General features: G+C 46.7%; 1 protein-coding gene across 3 annotated transcripts; it reads right to left on the minus strand.

Moving 5' to 3' along the window:
* Positions 1-207: 207 nt before the first annotated feature.
* Positions 208-21,115, minus strand: KCNJ2 (potassium inwardly rectifying channel subfamily J member 2). Of its 3 annotated transcripts, none has more exons than XR_014185537.1 (4): positions 20,951-21,115; positions 14,390-16,132; positions 2,935-3,044; positions 208-1,107 (listed from the first exon to the last, which is right to left on the minus strand). XR_014185537.1 is itself a non-coding variant. In XM_082067208.1 (2 exons), exon 2 carries the CDS (start codon positions 15,914-15,916, stop codon positions 14,633-14,635), a length of 1,284 nt encoding a protein of 427 aa, XP_081923334.1. In that variant the 5' UTR covers positions 15,917-16,132; positions 20,951-21,115; the 3' UTR covers positions 10,691-14,632. The 3 variants fall into 3 exon arrangements, 1 of the variants encoding a protein (XP_081923334.1); XR_014185538.1 differs by having other exon boundaries at positions 2,935-3,075; XM_082067208.1 differs by lacking the exons at positions 208-1,107; positions 2,935-3,044 and having other exon boundaries at positions 10,691-16,132.
* Between the last annotated feature and the right edge of the window lie 1,130 nt (positions 21,116-22,245).

Raw genomic sequence — 22,245 nt, forward strand, 5'->3', positions numbered from 1 at the left:
ACATATAAAAATGACTTCATACTGCCAGATTTGCTCACAGCAACCGCTGGGACGAAAACGGAAAGGATCTTTTGTAAGTTTAATTAGTTACCAGTAATTATGTATTATTAGAGGAGCTCTGTAGGCTGGAAGAGTGTTGCTTGTTTGGTGCAAAGTGACCATGGTGGTATTTAGGGAGAAAGTTATGAGCTGACAAAAATTTGCATAGTAACTATTTATTTAAAAAGTAGAGGGGGAAGACAACAATTCAGATTGTTGGTTGAAAATGTAACAAAATTACTTTTCACATACCTCAGTTACCTCCACCTTCATTTTATATTTGAAAATCTGTGTCTACAGAGTGAGTCAATAAAAGCCGATAAAGTGAGAACAGTACGAGACAGATCTTTAGGTTGTATAAATCGTAGCTCAGGTGACACCATTGGGGCAACAGTGATTTATACCGCATGAGGATCCGGCCCATAAACTGGGAATAACTCTTTCTGTGCTGTGATTTATGTTCTCCAGTTATTGACTGCTTAGGAATAAGTAAGTCCTCTGTTATAAACAATCTGGGAAGGCAATAGTGGCTTAATGAGACCATGGTTCAAAGCGCTGCCCTGTTACGCTGACCCTTCTATAGATCAGAAAGTCTCCTTGATTTAATTACCTTACAGAACACCAGATGAGACAACTCCAAAACACATTTATGCCCATATTTCTATATTTTTTTGGAGTGCACTATATAGTGATTTACAATTCAGCTGAGGAACTCTTCAGGCAATTGATGAGAATTATTCAGAGGAGTTTGCAGTTTTTATGCAACCTTAATTAAAAAAAAAAAAGCCCATTTTGAGCCTGTTAAGTTTTTGTCTCCTTTCCCAAGCACAAAGAATACGCAGTTCTGCCTTTTAAGTCTAAAGGACCAAAAACTTCAAGAACAGAATTAAGGGAATTAAAATTAGATGCACCACACTGCACACATCCAAAATGTTCCCATTAGAAAGTTCACGATCCAGTCTTGCGTGCACTTTTCAGCAGATATTACAGGATTGTTCCACCAGGATTATCTCATCTTCAAGGAGGTTTGGGGTTTTGTTCGTTTTTGTTGTTGTTTTTTCTTCAAATCTGTGGAATAAAGCAGTGGAAATAATACCATGTTCCCTTCCATTCACAGATGACTATTCCCTTCTGTCTCAGGATGTCTCACGGCCTCTAATTAGATCAGGCTTAAAACAGCCCCCCAAATTAATGAAATACTAGACTATTACATCTTCACTTCTTCTGGAGCAATGAAACAGGCAGCGAACACACTTGGCTCACACAACCCCCCCCCATCAAAAATCTTGATGAATATTCAGTCAATACCAACCTACCTGAGCAGCCTTCGAAAAAAGAATTAAAAATACCATTTCCTGGGGCTTTTCCCTCATCTCCGTGGATTCAAAGACCTTTGTGTTGTAGTTGCCAGAAGTCCCTGCATGATTTAAAAGCTGAAATCCCATTGCATTTTCATAATTTACAGGCGGCTTCCAGGGACTTTGACAGACCATTCCCACTCATCTTTCTCCAGAAGTCCCTTCTGAGCATCGCCCACCCTGGTTTACAATCTGCTTTCCCCCTTTTCACCGTATCTTTCCCTCCTGGTACCTTCCCCTTGGCATTTTCCATCTCTTTCCTTTCTCTGACCCCAGATAATTAATTATCACTAATGTTCAAAATGCAGCAGAATTCTGAACAGAAAGCATCCCACATATTTATACCCTGTGAATACAGTTTTTTTCCTCCATCTTCAAGTCCCTTAAGCAGAAACTTACACTCCCTCAGGAGTTAATTCTCTTGGGCAAAGTCATAGTATATATATTGAGAGGAACTTTAACCCATGCTGTAAACCACATATTAATATTTAATGAGCCCTTGCCTTCTTTCAAAACAAATAAAATGTTATTGCTCTCTGAGCTGAAATGTTTAAATGGAGCAATAATTTATATTTTTCCAAAACAAACAGACTTCAAGTGAAGTTCTTCTGAAAGTATTTGAGGAGACTTTTGTGAATTGGATGGGTGCCTAAAAATAACATTGTAGACTGTAAAATCTGACAATACCAATAATCACATTGCTATAATTCAGGCTAAGCACCCAGCCTTCCTTTGGGTATCAGGACTCTTTTTCTTCTTGACATCAAGGGCATCTTAATGTATTCTAGTTGAACATTTAAATCTACAACAATAAGCTCCTCTGGAATATACCGTCTTGTATTTTTAGGACTGGAAAAGGACATAGGGAGCTTGTTTCTCCCTATTAAAATGATAATAAGTGTCTCTACTAATAAGAGAGGGAAGAAGAAAAAACAAGAATAATGTGACAATTGTAATGACCCTACTCTGTCATAAAACAAATATGTTAATAGTGAAATACAACCATCAAACTGCAGAGCGGCTCTGACATCTGGACTGAATTACGGGTGCTGGAAGGGGAGCCTGTGTGTGCTGGCGATGCTGCAGCAGGTGGATGGACAGACAGAGCATCCCACCCCTCCTGGACGCTCCTCCAGCTGGGAACATCCCAGCCTGGTCCCTCAGAACCCGGGGATGCTGCTGCATCAGCCAGAGTGGAACCAACAGCCACGTTCCCTCCCATCAAACAGGTTTCCCTGCGGAGGTTTGCAGCCTGCAGCTGAAAGAACGGATTCACTTCTAAGGGCTCCTTATGCACACACTTCTCTGCTGAATTGCAGGCTGGATCTAATTGTTGGCACAATAAAACATTTCTGCATTTTTGATGTTTTTTTTTCTTTGCTATGTTCAGTGCAAGGCAAGAGGAAGAAGGGAAAACAAATGTGTTTTAAGGCCTGGTGGCCGGTGGTAGGCTGCTCAGCCCCAGCCTAAGCAAGAAGAACTTTAAGCTGCTAATGCCCTCCTAAAGTTCGATAGTCAGGATTTCAGGAGCACTCACCAGCCCCAGGTGCTGCCAGGTCCACGTCGGAATCCTGGGGCTGAGATGATGCTGCATCACCTGTAAGCTCAGGGTCTGCTGAAGTCACCAGGGCTTCGGGAACCGAACACCTGCAGGACACAGAGCAGGCTTAGCTCAGACCTTGAAAGAAGAGAATTATGTTAATAAAGGGACCTGGATCCTTCCAAGGTTTAAATTCAACCCCGAGCGATGCAGCCGCAATGTCTCACCCTGCTGAGGGGCTGGCACCTGGTGAACCGTTAGCAGAGCAGCTCCCAGGGGATAAAATACAAAAGGAAAATAGCTCTGTGCAAAAAGAAAAATTACACCAATAACAACGAAGTCCTCCCCTGTATCAAATGGCTGAAATGGCTGCAAAGCAAATCGTGTGCATTATCAGGCAAAATATGATTAAAATTATGCCTGTAAGCTCCTTAAGGGAATAGATGTGGCATATATAAAAGTTATATGTACCTCAGGGTTTCCCTGTGTCTCTGCAGTCAGATTGGCGGCTTTTGTTCAGAGGGGACTCGAATGGGGTGTCCTGGGCTTTGCGCTTCCACCTGATGCTGAGGTTGGGTACCACACCAGCACAACCGCAAAGCCAACCCGCGCTGCTCTTTTATACTACAAATGGGACAAAAGGCACCAAAATCATGGTGATGTACGGTACTGACAATGCACCCAGGCTTTTGACTAACTGCAAATGAACATGACACAGTGGAGATTCTGAAAGTGCAGTTGGGTTTGGTGTTATTTCACTTATTTCATTGACCAAGCCCTACCGCACAAAACCAGCCACACTAAGGGGAGAAAGCACTTTTTGCAGGACATCCCTTTGCCTCAATATATTTTTTTTCCCCTCGATATTTTTAAGTGTTCTCCTTAGCCCAGTTTCTAGTGCTCCCAAGTGATGGGGACTCCGGTTCAGGCAGCAGCTGAGCAGTCCTGTTTATTTATAAGAATCAGCCAGAGCCACACAAAAGGTTATGGCTACAGGCCAAATGTCTTTGACATCATAGCTTGTCATTAATGGCATAAATCCTCCATGATTTCATTTCCCAGTCAGCTAACCAGCATCTAGCGCAGATTATTTTAAAGGAAAAAATGTCTAAACATTTACCTTCAAACCCCAAACAGATCATATCGTTCTATTTTGCCTTCCCAATATTAAATATATTCTCTTGCATATGGCATTTTTATTACAGGTTGTGACCAGTCATGGAGCTTGTTTCAAAACAGATACATACAAAGAGAAGTTTTCTTATTGTTCCCTAAGGGGGGGGAACAAAAACACCATTTCATTTAACAAAACCCTCGCTAACCACAGTACTTTGCTGGTTTAATGTGTTTTTGTTCCCCTGCTTGTGCACCAGATCTCTATCTGGTCATTCATTTGGAGGGAAAGAAAAAGAGACTGATCTCTCCGCTACAGCTGCTTAAATCTGAGAACATTTAATGTGGACAGGCCAGGGCAGTTTAACTTCAGAGCGTGCCCGTCCCTTCTTTAGCATAAAATAATCGTGGTTATGTGTGGAACATCAGCAAATGACTCAGGACACGATGTAATGCCTATTTTAATCTAAAACACCTCAGTCTTGTAAGTCTTACTGACCTTGGTATATTTGCTGATGGAAAAGACACTGCTTGCTAATAAGCCTTGATATTGGACCAGTCTGTGCTGGTGACGTTAGATTAGGCTTAAAAAGCATGAGTTTTTCAAACCAGGGCTGGTACTAAACCTGCAGGGGCAAACTGGGAATTGTGCTGTGCTTGCGTGCAAAAGCAGATGCTCAAAGAGTCAGTTTTCATCTCACTTTTTTGGTGTGTAAAGCTGAAATCACTGAGTCCAAATTGCACCATTTGAGAGCAAAAGAACCTGATGGGGATGCCTTCAGAAGAAAATGTCTATAATGTGATGTACGGCACTCACTTATCAGCTCTTATCTCAAAAATGCCCTGCAAGAAGTTAGTTATGTGCAACTACAGATTAATTCTGAGATCCTAATGAATTCAAAGGCAGAACACTCAGGGTGCCAAGGGCCAGGGCAGCACAGCCCCAGCCTGAGAAGGCACCTGTGAATATTCCTGATGCAGAAAATAGTAAATTGGGGCACACGAGCAAGACTGGCCAAGCAATCACAGCGTCCCCACTCCCTCTGACCCTCCCGCAGCATTCACAAGGACAGAACTGGAACCGGACATCACAGCATGAACCCAAAGTTCCCCTTTGAACCACTACTTTTGCCTTCGTTTCATGTGAACCCTGTACCCAGAAGCCCTCGCCACCCCCAAAGAACACCAAAAGGACCTCCCGCACACCTTAGCAAATATAAATTAGAGGTTTCCTTTTTCCTTGAGCTGTTTGGAATCCCAGGAGGCACCCACGACCAAACACCACCCAGCACGGATGTGTCAGAGCGCTCGTGCGAGAGCCAAAGTTAAAATACCGCCTGCAAAGCACCAGTAGCTCCGTTCTTATGACTAACGCATCCCAAAGGTGCCATAACACGCACTGATGCAGTGAATGCTGGGGCTCTGGAAGGAGCACAGGGGGAGGAGGAGCTACAGAGAAGAGTTTCTTCAGAAAGCCAGCAAGTTATTTTTCCACAATTTATCATACTACTTTTACACCACAAGTTCGCCTTTTCCTCCAAGTGCAGAGATGAAAAGTCACACAACTCCAGCATGAATTAAGCCAGCCAAGAAAAAGAAAAGCAGCTTTCTCTGCTGCCCAGGGCATATATTATGCCTATTTGTTAACATTTTTTGATATGTGGAGGAGACTAACTTCAAGGGAGGAATGTGGACATCTCCTATCTGAAGCAAAATCTACCATGTTGGAACGGGCTGAACAAGTTTAGTTAGGAAGATGTGTTATGGGCAGTAATATATTGGAGTGGTAATGCTTACATTTTTCAGTGTAAATAATAGAGTGCGGTGCTGCCCTTGCAAATAGCAGTCACACCATGGACCCTGACAGCACTGCTGGAAATAATAAATAGCACATCTGCATCCTGGCTTAGGAGAATAAGATCGTAGAATCAGATAATGGTTTGGGTTGGAAGGGACCTTCAAAGCTCCCCCGGTGCCCCCCCGCCATGGGCAGGGACATCTTCAGCAGCTCAGGGTGCTCAGAGCCCCGTCCAGCCTGGCCTGGGATGTCTCCAGGGATGGTTCAGCCGCCACCTCTCTGGCCAACCTGGGCCAGGCTCTCACCACCCTCCTGCAAGATTTGAAGTGTGTGGCATGAGGCTTTCAAGCAATAAATAATTAGTTATATCTCAAATACACGCAAATAATTTACACGTGAGACAAAATCTCCAAGTCTGAACACCCAGAATATGAAAGACTGCGACTAGTTAATCACTCACTGTAATAGCAGTATTGTCATTAAAAAGGCGCCAGGATGCGATTCCTGCAGCAGATGAAAAGGAGGGACAATACATGCAAATGCTACTCGCATTTTCTTTTCCTTCTCTCCCAGTGGTTTAATTTCTATCTGATGAGACTACAGTTTTAAGAAGGAGAATGGCACATTAGTCTCACTGGTAATACCGCTGAGGATGAAAGCGCTCTCATTATTCGCACTGAAAGATCCAGATTTGCTTAAACAAGAACTGTCACAACATGCTGAGGTCCAGGGATTCCTAGGGGAGCGAGGCTGACATATTTGAAGCCGATTTGCATTAATTTATGAATATTACATAGTCTGTTTGTCCAATGGCTCTAAAGATGTTTAGTCAATGCATACCTTGAGTTAATTCAATAGAAAAACCGTCAGATAATACACCAGGGACGGGCACGGCAATTCTGGCAACCCCTCCTCGTTAGACACTGAGCATAAAGAACTGCAGAAGGATTTCATCACAGGAGTTAACGAGCTATAAATGTTGAAAATATTGTGATGCTCCAACTACATTAAAGTGTTGTAACTATAAAGGTAAATACCAAATCCACAAGTGCCCTTGAGCTCAAAGCCTGGTGAAAAGCGGCACTGGGATGGGAGAGAAAAGAAGGAGGAAAGAATGAGAAGGGCTGAAACTCCCAAGTCTGCTGAGAGACAGCTTTGGAAAACTTGAGATAACAGCTCTAACACAGCCCCAGTACCAGCTCTAATTAGGATGGCAGAGTTTCCCTAATTGCCTCTTTGCAAACGAGTGACCGTGCCCAACGTGTGGCCCCACAGCAGAAACAGCAGCTCCTTACCTGGCTGGTTATCCTGGAGAGGACTCTCTGTCCAGGATGGGATTTGCAGGCTGATCAGAGAGAGAGGAGGAGGGAGAGCAAAAACACCTGTTGCCATCAGCACAGCCTTTATAAAGCAAGACACAGCCGATGTTGTTCCTCCCTCAATTAATCACTCTCCTCCTCCAGGTGTTGCTGTTACAATCACCCAACACCTGCAGAGAGGGACCTTCGCATGGAGCTACTGAGCTTGCTAGAAAGAGCTGATGGAACATTTTTCGCACTTCATTGTCTTTGAAATGCGGTGTGTTCATTTGAGCTGTCCATACCTTAATTCACCTTATTTTCCTTTTTTTGTTTCTCAGTTAGCTGCTAGGATTCCCATTACAAGGCAGACATCTCTTGCTAAACTCTCTTGCAGAAGGAAGAACAGAATTCCCTCTGTTTCCATCTGTAGGTCACCGAGGTATCCTAAGTCACCTGCAAACAGCCAAAGCCCCCTTGCATAAAGATGTAAAGAGAGAAAATACTTTTGATCTGCTCTGCCTTTCCAGCAAAAGTGAGGTCAATGCACGAAGCAACATGAGAAACAAAAAACTAAAATAAATATATATATATAAATATATATATTTGCTGGTCTGTCTTGGATTCTCTGTGTGCGTGCAAAGGACACACACAAAAATACATGAGCAAAGATGGAAATGTTTTGGCTAAAGGTAGCCATTCATCCTTCCTGCACCACTTCAGAATATCAAAAGACTTCAAAAATAGAGCTAAAGTGGTGTCATTTCCGTGGGTAATCTCTCTGCCCCGGGGTGAGATTCATCCCACTTCATGAAGATCCTGTGCTATTAAACTATAGATAGTTATCCTTCCCAGTTAACAGCCTGTTATATATCAATTAAATGAAACTCCAATAATTATTTGGTGGAAGCAGCAGCTTCAAGTTTATCAGTCTCGGGCAATAGTAGCAGCCAGTTTTTTCTCAAAGCCTAATAATCAGGAAATTTCTTAGGCAGTGACCTCAGCGTGCTCTGGTTTGGTTTGTTCTTTGTGGGCTGTATTTGTGGGCTGGGGCAGCGGGTCCCCAAGACAGGAGGTTTGGGGTCCCCAAGGGGGTGGCAGGAGGCCTGGGCAGCTCTGTCCCTGCTGCTCATGCGCCCCAAGCCTGGATGAAATGCAGGCACAGCCCTGAGGGACCTCGCATGCCATGTAATGCAAAATAATTAGTGAGTTAATTTGCATATCAAATACAGTTTATACACAGCAAGACATTTTGCATTTAAAAAACAAAAACAGATAGTAAAATAGTAATTCTGGAAAGCAAGAGCCTGTGGTTCCTACCTGCTGAAGCAGGGAAGGTGTTTCCTAAGAGCAAATGTGCCTCTTGCAGCGGGAGGGAGCGGATTCACCTGGGGGATCCTCCCCCAGCTGCCTCATTAGGAGGAATAACCAGAGCAAGGTCAAATTTGGGCTCACAAGAGCAAGGGAATTCTATAGGGCTCCTGCTGCTCTTTGCCTTCCTCCATGAGGACACACGGCTTTTGCGTTTGCAGCATCAACAGTCCTGTCCTGACTTCCATCACGGCTCCTGAGCTGTGAACACACCTGCAAATTCCCAATTAATTGACTCTGGACAAAAGTTTGCAAGCGGTTTTAGATCCTACCTGTGTGGAAGCCAGTGGGGGAACGTGCTATCCAAATACAGGTAAAGCAGCCAAATCTTGCACACCAGAGAGCAAATGGAGAGAGAAGCGAAAATCAGTCTGAGAGATCTGTAAAGCTTCCCTTCTCATCTACCTCTCACAGGTTTAACAAAGTCCAGCTCCTTGTGCTGCTGCCCTGAGCGGTGCAAGAAGCTGGGGGGACCCCACAAGTGCCCTGACCCCCCTGCAGAGCTGACAAGCCCGGGACATCAGAACAAAGGAGCTAATCCAGACAAGGGGGGTGTTGAATCCCAGAGCGCTCGTCTCATCCAAAACCTTCACTGTATGAAAATATCCACCTGCCAAGAATCTAAAACCGTGAAACAGGCTCTCCTGAGGTCAGGAGTTTAGTTTAAACATTTTGAAAGAACGGACATTTCTTTAAATATTATTATACGTTTTTGCCCACCAGCGAAAGCTGCAGTCAGCATGCGCTGGGCACATCGATAGAGTCGGCAGGCACTGCCGGTTTGATGAGAAACCCTGGAACAGTTGGTTCCTGCACCCTCCTCTGTGCTGCCTGCGGAGAGCACACGCTGCCTGGGTCCTGCTGCTCATGAAATGCCCACACCAGCCCTGCTGGATGTTTTCTGTGCCATTCCACTCGTGCCATCTAGATTCAGGTGGTTCGTGCTCGCATCCCGTACCACGTGCTTGATACCTGCTGGATGCATCCAGCTGGTGCGGGAGGGAGAAGGGTTCAGCTATGACCTTGCTAGTTACCAAAATACACTGTGTTTTGTTACTATTTCTATGCGGACTCCACCTGACCGGACGAGGGGCCAGCAAGAGAAGGGAAAGGCACTGACAGGAGAGGGTGCTAATGATTTAGGCAACAGGGACCAACCAGGTGGAATAAGGAGATCGCGGCCGCCGACCCGCTGCCCCCACAGCAAACATCAAAGCCAGGGGCAGCGCTCACCGAGGATGCTTTTCAGCAGGGAGAATAAGCTGTGACAGCTGATCTGTACCTCTACATCCACCCTGTAATTATTATCATAAGCTTTCGAAGAGACCATTAGATTTGAAAAGTAAATTTGAATTTATAAATCGAGTCCTTCTAGTCAGGGTCAGGGCTCCATCTGAGGCATCACTTAATAGCATTACAGGCTGATAAAGAGTTTGAAAGGGGCCAAAACTTGTGCTGAAATGCTTCCTGGCCGTGCTGAGCCGCTGCAGCGCGTCCGATCCCGGTGAGATCAGCAGTTCCCAGCTGAGTCACGGTTGTGCAGCCTCAATATCTGCCCTGGAGGCCACACACAAACAGCGGGAAAGGAGCTTTCCAACCCCAGCAAATAAGGACATCGAATCTTTTTTTGGTGACTTGAGGCCCGTCCCCGTTACACAAAATCCCGGTTCCACCCTTGTGCCATCAGCCTCCGCACACGAGGATCACTGCATGCTGGGGATGGAGCTGCGCTGGGGAGCATCACTTCAACAAGGGGATGTTCCAGGCAGACATGAAGATGAGTTTTCTGCTTTCCCAGTCTTTCCAATGCACTTGCTTACACTGTGTTTTTATTCCCGCTCCCCCCTCTCCTGCTTTGTAGTTTACGCAGACCTTGAGGGGTTTTTTTCCTATTTCATACAGCTTGTAGCTAATGATCTGGAGCTCTGCAGCTCCAGGCATGGCCTTAAGAAAGTCCCTCAGTCTCTCTAGGGCAGATCTACCACCGTGTCTGGGAAATAATGGGGGGATCTCCTTTCCTCCTGCCTTTTGTCAAGGGAGAGAACAACCTGTCTCTTCCTAAAGTGCTTCAGACAACGCCTGTGCCCAGCCAGCCATAAACGTCACTCTGTAAGAACCTCCAGACCCATTTCCCCGGTTCATTCACACATATGTCGCACACACCAGGTCATTCTCAATTTTTTTTTTTTTATTTAGAAATAATAAAATAAGACATAATATATAAAAATCTGTACAATCCACAATTTGTGCAGTACATTAGGAAGACTTTGATACAAAAAAGGCTGCAAACAGGAAAATAGTTAATGGACAACTGTCAGATGCCTCGATTGTTCACCTTACAATAGCTGCAGGCCAGAAGTCATTCCAAAAGCGGTTTCTCCTTGGCTGTGGGATGGCAACTATGCAGCACCCTTCTACTTTACAATGGTCGTGAGCAGCCATAATTTAAAGACATTACAGTACTTCTCAGTTTTACCTTGTAATCCATTATGAAAAAGGAGACCTAAGAGAACAAATAAAACATCTGGACCCTTTGTCTTTTCCGAGAAGAGCGAGTGCTAAACTAACAACACAGGAGTTTATCATGGCTGGGAGAGAGTATCATTAAATACAGCTAATAAGTAATGATTTCCACCCTTGCTACTGACCCAAGGACAACTCGCACGGAAGAGCCAGAGGAAAGAAGAGATCCATCCCCACCTGCCTCCGAAATGCTTTTTGTCACTGTACGCACTATTAGGTTTTAGACAATGTGTCTCATTCAAGTATTTTCAGGGAAGGGCAGAAATAACATATTCCCCCCCAGCCCCTAAGCGCAATACAGTAAAAACCTTCTGTGCGAGCCAGTTGAGCCGACTTTATCTGTGATAAAGAGGCCAAACCAACATCCTTTGGAGTCTGCGGGTAGAGCTCAGTCAGTTTAACCAGCCCCTAATTAAGCATCAGCCTGGCCCAGGATCTTCGGGAACTGAAGAAACGCTACCAGCCACCATGTGGTCCTTAAAAATAATATATAGTTTTAAATTCCTAAGCCAATTTGCTGCTGTAGAAGTGTGCTACCATAGCCTGTCCTCTCCTGGGCTTACCCCGCTGTGCTGAGAAATACAGAACTGATGGGCAAAGGGGAAGGGTACCATGGAGTGTACATCGGGGTCTCTTTCTAGCAGCTTCCCGGAGGCTGAGTGCAATTCTGCAACGTAAGATTCAATCGGCAAAGACAAAGGATTAATTAAAAGCAAAGAATGTGGCGGAGAGCGTAAGGGATTCCCTCAACGCGCGCCCTCCACAAGTCTCGCACTCAGAAAGCTGGTAACTTCGAAAATGCCAGTAACTAGAACATGTTTCCAAATTAAAAGTCCATGCTTAAAAATAAATAAAGAGAAGTTCATAGCATTAGGAATCCTATAAGGCTTGCAAGTATTTGCTAAAACTCATGCTAACCGGTAGCATCTAGGTACTAGCTAGCCAAGACTGCCGAGCAGAATTGATACTTCTTGTTGCCTTTTCTTCTTCTCCTTGTCCTCCTTTACAGACTTCTATTTACATTTGGCTTTAAATACGAAAATACTTGATAAACTTTATAAAATGTACATTTTAAAAATATTTCTGAAAAACTGACTTGAAAAACAAAACAAAACAAAGCAAAACAAGAAAAAACCCCCGAAACCTCTGCACCAGAAATGTTAAGAGGGAGGGGAGTTATTTTTTTTCCTCTGAATTTCTTTTGCTTTAAAGAAACAAGCTGAGTCCTGCATTCCCCATCCCCCTTCTCTCATCCCTCCCTCCAATATCTCAAGTATCATTGAGTGGGAGCACTGTGCACCTGGGGGATGCTGACCTGGAGAAAAGGTCCCTTTCCTCCCCACCAGCCTCCCTTTCCCATCCCTTCCCCGTTGCGTTTCCATGCACCCTCTATTTCACTGAATACTCTTTGGTTTAGTTATGTTCCTTGTACAAGAATATCACAATAGCAGCACTAGCAGCACTCAGTTGTCTTCACCACTGTTGACCCAGAAACTGCCATCAAATCGCCTTTAGATGTTCAGCTTTTCCTTTCTTTTCCGTTCCCCCCACCCCAGGAACAGCCTCAGTACTTGCACTTCAATCATCTGCCCCCTCCAGTAGCCAAATCCGTTTTTACAATGTCGAATTTCCACAGTTTCGGACCCACCCACCGCAGATACCATCTTATCAGAAACCATTTCGTTGCAGGCATTTCTTTCAGGCAGGGCTGGCAGGGGCCAGAGGCCTTCACAGATATCCGTTTGCAGAAGACATTAGACCTAGAACAAGCTGTTTTTTAATGGCATACAGTGATGCAATACTGCAAGAGCTGACCAGGATTATCGGCCCCTCCACCTGCCCCTCGGGGAGCGCAGGTTCGCTGTCTCCTTGAGCTTAGAGGCACAGAGAATTGAAATTTGGCTCCTGCGGGGTGAAGGAGCCAAAATCCCCCTAGAGCCGGAGCTTCACAGGTCACAAAATCTGCTCAGAGCTCGGTGACACGTTCTATCCGCTGAGCACGGGGTGTTTGGTGGGGACAGGCAGCAGGAGATGGACCTCGCTCGGCAGCCTCATCCTCCCCAAATCCTCCCTCTCCAAATGAGCTGGAAAACACACTTTTCCTGACACCCTTGCCCCCCTTTATTTTTGTCTTTCTACAAAACACTACAATCCTGTGCCATTCCCAAGTGCCGTGTTGTGAAAGTTGCTTTTTTCCCCTCTCCATCACCTTCTCCCTTCCTCTCCAAAACCCTTTTTCCCGGGGGTTTCTCTATCGCTCGGCTCGTCCCTGCCCCAACACCCCATGGGCAGCTCCGCGTCTCCCCGACATTACCAGGGGACATTGGGGGCAGCCAAGGGGGCTCAGGTGCCTACAGCACATCGGGGTTATTAAAACCTCATTTCCCCAGGTCTAGTGCTGGGTTGGGAACGTCTGCACTTGACCTTGTGCTGCAGCGAGCGACCGGGCAGGACTTTTCTCTTTGTTTTTTTGCTTTACCCCAATTTATTTCTCCTCTCAAGAAAGGGAATTGATTTCCCCCTAGAAAAGCAGGGGGAGGAAGGGGAGGAGCCCAAGCTCACTTTAGATCTGAGTCTTAAGCGTTTAGAATAAGGTGCAAAATAAAGATCTCCAAAAGAAAAATTAAAAAGAAAGAAAAATCAAAATCAAAAGAAGTGTCTGAGGTTTGAATTTCTCTTTGTTTAAAGCAGCCTGTTCCTTTTTTTTTTGCTTTTTTTTTTTCTTTTTTAATAAACTCCACTGTGCAAAACTGTGCATATTCTTTGGTATCCATTTAGGTAGTTTTAACTTAGTCCTTTGTCTATGCATATATATTTTTTTAATTTCCTTTTTCCTTTAGACAGAGAATTAAATTCTCCCCCCAAAAATCATAATTTTGCTGGAGGCTCCTGATTGGCCTGATATTACATAATGCCCCTTATGTAATTGGAAAGAGAGAAACTGATTCCTGCTATCAACCTACTGGCCTCAAAGGAGTTTAGACTCTCTGGCAACATTGGCCTCTCTGAACTGATCACCAGCTTTTTCCAACCCAAAAAGTTCAACACTGACTTTTTCTTTTTTAAATTACACAAGAGAAAATAAAAACTACACTGCAACAAAAATAACCATTTGTGTTCATGTAGTTAGCAGCAGCTTTTTAAAAAATAATTTTAATAATAATAATAATAAGGCAGATTCTTGCCTTTGTTATGCCATTAAAAACATTCTTGTTCCCTAGAGAGAAGCATTCTGGAAAAAGTTGAAAAAAAATAATAATAACCCAACCAAAGCTTGCCTGCAAGTTCAAGTTTTGTAAAAAAATATATACATAATTTATTCTACAACATATGTGCCTTCTGTTCATACTTAGACATGTTTAGTGCTTCGTGTTTAGAGTTCATCTTCCGTCGTCTCTCCTCTGAGGACAGCCCTAAAACCAGCCCGGGTTTCTCAGGTCTGCTTGCCTTCCCACCAATCTTCAACAGTACCGTCGTCTGAAAACTGTTCTGGGCCAACTTCTCGGGTCAACGTGCTTTTGACCGATAGATTCATTTTTTGTATTTTTTTTAAGTTTCCTTTCAACCAAAAGGGAGAGGAAGCGTCTGTCAGTCATATCTCCGACTCCCGCCGGAGCGGCCGCGGCTCTAGAGGAACCCCGGCCTGGTTGTGGTGGTCCATGTCCGGGTGGGTGTCTGTGCTCATGCTCTCAGGCACCCCCGTGTCAATCTCGTCCTCCTCTTTGCTGTTGAGGGCCACCTCGTTCTCATAGCAAAAGGAGTTTGCGTTCGAGAGGATGTATTTCTTTTCTGCTAAGTCTCTGGCACTACAGATGGGTGTGTTGGGCACTTCGTATGTTTTGTGGAATCTCGAGTAGTCCACTTTGTAGTAGTTTTTCTCTTCAAAGAGTACGGGCTCGTAGCGGTGGCCCCAGAGGATTTCGTTTGCCAGATACGAGCTACGGCACTGGGTAGTCATGGCAGTAGCTTCCACCATACCCTCTAATATTACTACAATTTCAAAGTCAGCATTGTCCATGTCTTGTTTGCTCAAGTCATACAAAGGACTGTCTTCATCTATTTCATGGACAATTGTAATGGGGGAGACCAGGAATATGCGGTCTATCCCGCTGTCAAACCCTACATTGATGTCTATTTGATCCAAAGGGATGTACTCGCCTTCCGACGTGATCCTGGATTTGAGGAGCTGTGCTCGCACGTGTGCCTCCACCAAGTGGCTTTTCCTCAGGTTTCCAACTCGCCACATCAGGCACAGTTTTCCATCTCTCATGGCCACCACGGCGTTGTGGCTGAAGACTAGAGTTTCGTTTCTCTTTTTTGGCTTAGCCATCTTTGCCATGACAGCACCAATGATGAAGGCATCAATGATGCAGCCTACTATAGACTGGAAAACCACCATGAAAACTGCGATGGGGCACTCGTCTGTGACACACCTGAAGCCATAGCCGATCGTGGTCTGGGTCTCGATGGAGAAGAGAAAGGCTGCGGTGAAGCTGCTCACTTGAGAGACACAAGGTTTGTTATTTTCTTGGTTCTCCAGATCCCCGTGCAACAGCGCAATCAACCAAAACACACAGCCAAAAAACAGCCAGGAGAGGATGAAGGTCAGGCAGAAGATAACGAGCATCCACCTCCAGCGGATGTCCACGCAAGTGGTGAAGATGTCTGCCAGGTAGCGCTGTCCCTTCTCGCCCACGTTAATGAACTGGACGTTGCAGTGGCCGTCTTTCTTGACAAAGCGGCTCCTGCACTGCTGTCTGGTGTGTACCTTACTCTTGCCGTTCCCAAAGCCGTTGGCAACGGCCATGGTCGCCAGCTTCATGCCGTCCTCTTCCGAAGACACGATGCTGTAGCGGTTGGTTCGCACGCTGCCCATCACTACTGCTGTGGACTGAGGTGCTTCCGCTTTAGAAAACAGTCTAAGTTTCTGCAAAACCCTTTGGAGAAACAGTTTTGAAAGTTCTAGAGGAACACACACACACAGAAAAACTGGGGAGAGGCTGGAGTCCCCAAAAGCCCTTGGATCAACCAAGGACGGTCTTCTGGCATGCAGAGTTAGCTTAACAAGTGACCGTCATAGAGAGGGCATGGTCTGCAAGAGAAAGAGAAATGTCGTATTAGATCTCGGAGGAATCAAACCTGAAAGAATCAAGTAAAATGACTCCTGTGGGCCCGCAAGAAGTTTCTTTGTTCTTAATGAGAGCATTTTCTGGAAGACACGTTGTGCACAGCCGCGTATTGACAGAAGTGGCATCATTACTACGGAGAAGGCATCACTGTTCTTGAGTGAAAGCTCTGAAGTGATCATGTCACAGGAGTCTCTAAGAAATACCCACTTGAAAGCTGGACATGCAAAGGATCTACCTACCGTTTACAACTGTGCTTTCTGTTTATTTTGAAACCAACAATTAGCGTTAACGTCCATCTGTTCGCATACAAACACTGAAGCAGTTTTCAGTGACACACCATGTGTGTCTCCTGGACTGTTCCACCTACAACAAACAATGGAGTGTGCAAAAGGGAAGGTGGCGTTTACTGGGAAAAGCAGTAAACTCAGAAAGTGCAAAATGCCAGTGATTTCCATGAAATTACATCGCCTATAGCTTATTTTTAATTAAGCTAAGAAAAAGGAATTGTGTATTCTCTGCAAATGGCAGGAATAAAGGCTGCATTAATTCCTCTCTAACTTCATAAACTCATTAGGATCTTTGCAGTTTTTACACTCACATTAGGCTTAAGTCAAACAAAGCAAACTCAACCTTATAACGACCCTCATCTGCTCCCGCTAATGCAACTAGTAAAAGGCTGAGATGGAGTAGGACCGGCTGAGCATCTTCGTGACACCTTTGGTGACAAGGACCAGCCCCTTCCCCTCGGGAGCCAGAGGCAGCCGGTCCCATCTCCAACGGGTAACGGGTCTGAGTGCCCCGTGGGTCTCAAATGTCAGCAATTAAGACTCAGCAGAGAAGCTACAAAACCTTCTTCCCGAGGATAGAAGCCACCAAACTTGTTTCAGGGAGGTCTGGCTTAGACCCAGGTTTAGCTTTTAACAAGTGCGTCATCCATTAAGTCGTGTAGTGTATATCAGGAAATGTAATTGAAACGCTGCAGAGGAGAAGAGATGCATTAATGCAGCTGCTCCATCCACACATGCAGCCCGCGGAGGAGATGAAACTAAAACGGAGTGATGAGGAATGTCTGCTGGGAAGAGGAGACTTCAGAACCGCGTACAGTAATGGGAGATTAAACCACGATGCTCTTTGTAAACCAATATTAGCTAAACTCGCCTGCGTTCATCCAAAACCCAACAAAACTGCAGCAACCAAGGAACACAAAGCAGCTTCAGTACTTTGTGGCTCTTCCTCTGCTCCGTATCTGACAACAGCTCTAGAGAAGAGTTTCTCTCCTTTCCCCAAAGCATCCCCGAAAGCCCTGCAGAGGTGTTCCAAAAACCTGCGGGATTTCAAACAGCTTCTCAGCCCTCCCACATCCTTCCACTGCACGACAAGGGCTTCGGGGCACAAACACTTGGGAGGAACAGAGCAGGTGACAAACAGAAACCACCGCCGTGGTTGTATTTGCACATGGGATGTTTTTCCCTCTAGAATCGCTTCGAGGTTTACTTTTACCTTCTCTTTTCTTCCTCCCTTGTGTTTGTTGTGTAAGAACGCGTCCCAACACCTACTTGCCGGGATTAGTCATCTGTGACTTCATTGGTGTACAAGACATTTTGGCAGCTTTTGATCAGTTCGGTAAAGCCCAGGTTGGAGCGCTGCTCTCAGCAATGTCGGCTTAGGGGATGGTATAGCTGCCCTTATTTATCTATCTTGCCTATGCTGCATAAGGATTCACTTTCCCCCCCACACACACACACCCCCTTTTAATCATGAGGTTTCTAACACCTGTCAGGATATCACTCTCAAAAATGCAAAGAAAAATCTTTTAATGTTCACTTAAATTATGTTTTTTGCCTGAAAAATACTTCTATTAGAAACCTAAAGACAGAGGGAAGGTGGAGTTACTGTTAATACATTCCACACAAAACAACTTCTTCAAAAGCCGCTGCATTGGTCTGCAAATCGATTACTTTTATAAACCACATCCAATAATCACAGTCATGTTCAACTTCCACGTTCAAAGCCTGATTTGTTCCAAGCTGATTGAAATACACAGCCCAGGAAGCGCTTTATTTTGAAGCTGTTGTTTTGTTTGGGCTTTGTTCCCCCTCTTTTTTTTTTTTCCTCTGCATTGTCTCTTGGATTTTAGGGGAAAACTTGTGGTGGACGGAAAGATAAGCTGTAAAGCCTCAGGTGTCTGAATACGCAGCTCTCCCGACAGAAGTCCTGACCCAAGGACATTGGTTTGAATTCCACAAATCACTGAAATCACAAGGCCAGCTTCCTGCGGCAAGCCGGCTGCTTTTAGAAGTTTGGGACCCGAATTAGGTACCGTATACCATCATATTCCTACCCTCAGTGGCTGAGCACCTTCTGCCTTGCAGAGAACGTCTCCTTCCCAGCCACCCTCGGGACCAAACCTGCAGCAATTTGGCTCTAACGATCCTTAAACCCTGTGCTACCTTTACAGACTGCCTGAAGTCGATACAACAAAGCTCTGGCACGCTCCACTGCAGCACAGTTGGCTTCTTGCTTTTACAGCACAAATTGTCTCCCTTGCGAGCGCTCGGGGCTGCAGGGACCAGCCAGAGGGGCTGATCCTGCTCCTGGCCCAGTAGAACACCCAGCAGATCCACTGGCTGCCCCATCACACACCTGATCAGTCATCACCCTGACTTGCACAATGAGTTCCAGTAGAAGTTCCCCCCAAAAATCCCACAAACAACCAAACTAGGATGAAAATCTAACGGTCCTTGTGATTCAACTAATCTACCTGCTGCTCAAAGACGAGCCAAGTTTGCTCCTCTCCACACCCCGTTCTCAGCTGGTGGCACCAAGGATGCCAAGCGAGTGTGGGACCAGCCCTGCAACCCTCACCAGACAAAGAGCCCACCCAGTACCCACCAACCAACCCAAATCTTGGTATAATTGGGCCCAGCGTGCTGCAGCCAGACACGCACACGCAGCTGTAGATGCAATAATAATAACAACACACCTAGTGATGATTAATTCAGGCTGCCTTCCCTCTTGGAAGGGAATACAAGACTAGAGCAATGCAGCCTGTAATTACCAGCACTGGCACCAGCGCAGCGTTACTGGGGAGCGATGAGATGGGGTGGGAGAGCCCTGCGCTTGCTCTGCTGCGAGGGGATGCTTGGAGAGGCAGAGAAAAACGGGGCTGCGCCGCATCCACAGCATTTCTGACCCAACCTGTGTGCAAATGCCACGATGCGGAGCCCAAACCCCCACTTTTCCCTTCAGCAAGCATCCCCCTCAATATCTGCCCCCAGGAAAGACGTTCACATCGCATGTTTAAACTCTGCAACAAAGAGCTCGAAGGGAATCAGTGTAGAAGGTTTAATACTGAGCAAAAACTCTCAAGTGCAAAAAGAGCGGAGGGGTGGGGAGAGGAGCACTAATGAGCGCTCGGAGCAGTTATTCCCAGCGCACAGCCCTGCCGAGAGCCGGGCACATGTTGCTAAGACAGCACCAGCACCAGCTCAGCCAAGCGCCTTCCCCGCCTGCCCTCGGTAAACAGAACAAAGGAGCCACTCGCAGCAGTGAAGCCTGTTCCACAGTCCCCGCTCCCTCGCTGCTGGGGACAGCCACCCCCAGAACCTTCCTCTGGACCCCTGCCTTACTTGAAAAGTCATTCCCCAGGGCTTCTCCACTGATCTGGGGAGACTCGAGTGACACAAAGCGCTCAGCTGCCTTCAGGAGAAGGATCTGTCCTCCACAATCAGGCAGTGGGGACGGGGGGGGAAATAAGTTAAAAAAAAGAGCAGATGATGATGGTGCAAAGAAATAGGAGAGAGGAAAAGACAAGTGGTATTTGCATCTGCTGTCCTGCCAAGGAGACGGGTTCAGGGTATTTCTAGCTGATGACAAAATATCTACAAGTGAAGCAGCCATCACCAGGGGGTGTACTTGATGCACCGGCTGGGAGGATGGAAAAGCAAACAAGTGTAAAGGTGAGGCTGGAACTGACACCTCGCAGGCTGGGGGGACCGAGATGCGGGTCCTGGCTCGGCCACCGCGGTGGCACCTGCGGGTCCCCGGGGAGGTGACAAAGCAGCCACTGAGTCCCCGCGAATAAATCTGCCATTTCTTATCAGTATTTTTTCCTTTAACTGTCATGAACTAACTCGGAACAATACACCCCTTCACGGGCTCTCCAGCTGCAATGGTTTTGTTTTTGTTTTCTTTCTTCCTATTTTTTTTTTGGCAAGATGGTTAAAAACAAACAACCCCCCCGCTTCCGTAATACCAATGAATGAAGTTACAGGTTCATTTCATGCCCCTCCAGAACGTTTCAGACACTCCTTTCAAAAAGGCACATCTGATCTCCAAGACTTGATACTTTCGACCTCTCTCTTGTACAGGAAACAACAGGCGAGAAGAATGGGAAGGGATGGAGCGGCGCTGCTCCTGCGACACGGGCTTGTCATGCAAACTTCCAGCCCTTCCCCAGAATAAAATATTTCGGGGGCGGGAGGGGGGAGCAGCTGGTGCATGGAAAGTTATGAACATAAACAGATGCTGCAAGCAGATGCTCGAGTGTTCCCAGCATACCTATCTAATTATTTTAGGCACTGAGAATAGCTCGTGGATGGTGCATGAGAAACGCAGGAGTTCCCCCTCCAAACGTCCAAGCACACATTCACCGAGCAAGAAAGCTTTATGTCGGGAATATCGCGACACGGTGCTCGCACCGAGACCGCGACATCGCCCTGCGGACCGGGGTGACCCTGCGTGGGCGTCTCGAATAGGTGTGGAAAGCAAGCGCTGCTTACCTGCCGGTGGCCCGAACGGAGGTGCTGGGAGAGTTCAAAAGGTGTAAGATCCCGCGGCTTTGTGGGGGACGCAGCAAAGCCAATCCCGGGGTGCCCGCCGGCCGCCGCACCGCTTCCCACTGAGCCTCTCAATGAGCCGCTGCCCCTTTTTTTCGCGAGCTGCCATGTGATGTTTAATAGCGGCCCCGCCGTCCCCGCCCTCCCGCCGCCCCGCACCAATGGCGGCCGGGAGGCCGGGCCGGGCCGGGCAGCGCGGCCGGGGGGCGGGCGGCACCGGGCTGGGGGGTCCCGAGGACTTGCCGGGGGAAGCGGGGGCGGCCGCGGCCGCTGGGCTGTGCGGGGGCGGCCCCGGGCGGCCGCACCCCCCCCCCCCCGAGCGGCGTTCCCCGGGTCCCGCTCGCAGCCGCTCCGCCCGGTTCCCTCCGGTTGTGTCCGCGGGCACCCGGCACCTGCCACGGGTACCCGCCCCCCCAGCTCCGAGAAAAGCTTTTGCGAGATTTTATTGGGAACCTGGGAAGGTCCCGGGTGGGATCTGTGTGGCTGAGCCGGTGTCCGGACCCCGTGTGCTAAGGAAAACTATCAGAGAGGGAATAGTTTGCACAGAATCCCAGAATGCCAGGGACTGGAGGGGACCTGGAAAGCTCATCCAGTGCAATCCCCCATGGAGCAGGAACACCCAGATGAGGTTACACAGGAAGGTGTCCAGGCGGGTTGGAATGTCTGCACAGAAGGAGACTCCACAACCCCGTTGGGCAGCCTGTTCCAGGCTCTGCCACCCTCACTGAGAAGAAGTTTCTTCTCATATTTAAGTGAAACCTCCTGTGTTCCAGTTTGAACCCATTGAACCCAGTTTTATTCCTTTTGCTCCTTTATTTCAGTGACATGCTAAGATGTTTGTGATCTCACCACAAACACCTGACCCTAGCAGGAGAAGCAACACTCAAGCATCAAACCTCACATCCTTCTCTTTCACTGAGATCCAACGTGCCTTCCAAAACAGGAGCTTTGATCCCTGAACTAACATCTTTCGGAGCAAGGCTGGAAGCAAGAGAAGTATTTGCCTGGCTGCAGAGCGTAGGATCCAGTTCTTTGTTTCATAGATCACCTGTGGCAGCTCGATCCGCAGGCTGGCCGGCCGGTGTTGAAACGTGCAGAAATCAGAAGGATTTTTAATAGCCTGTCCGCCCTGCAGTGGACGTGGCCTAAGATTGAAAAAAAAAGAAAGGATGAAATGTCTGGCCGGGAGCCTTGCAGGAACAAAAACAGCCTTGTAAGCACACTCTGAAGTTTGCCAA

Source organism: Streptopelia decaocto (assembly GCF_964273445.1).
Source record: "Streptopelia decaocto genome assembly, chromosome: 16".
In the NCBI taxonomy this organism is placed as follows: Eukaryota; Metazoa; Chordata; class Aves; order Columbiformes; family Columbidae; genus Streptopelia; species Streptopelia decaocto.

Bases quoted from the DNA above. Each gene is read 5' to 3' on its own strand.
- KCNJ2 (XM_082067208.1), bottom strand. From the start codon at position 15,916: ATGGGCAGCGTGCGAACCAACCGCTACAGCATCGTGTCTTCGGAAGAG.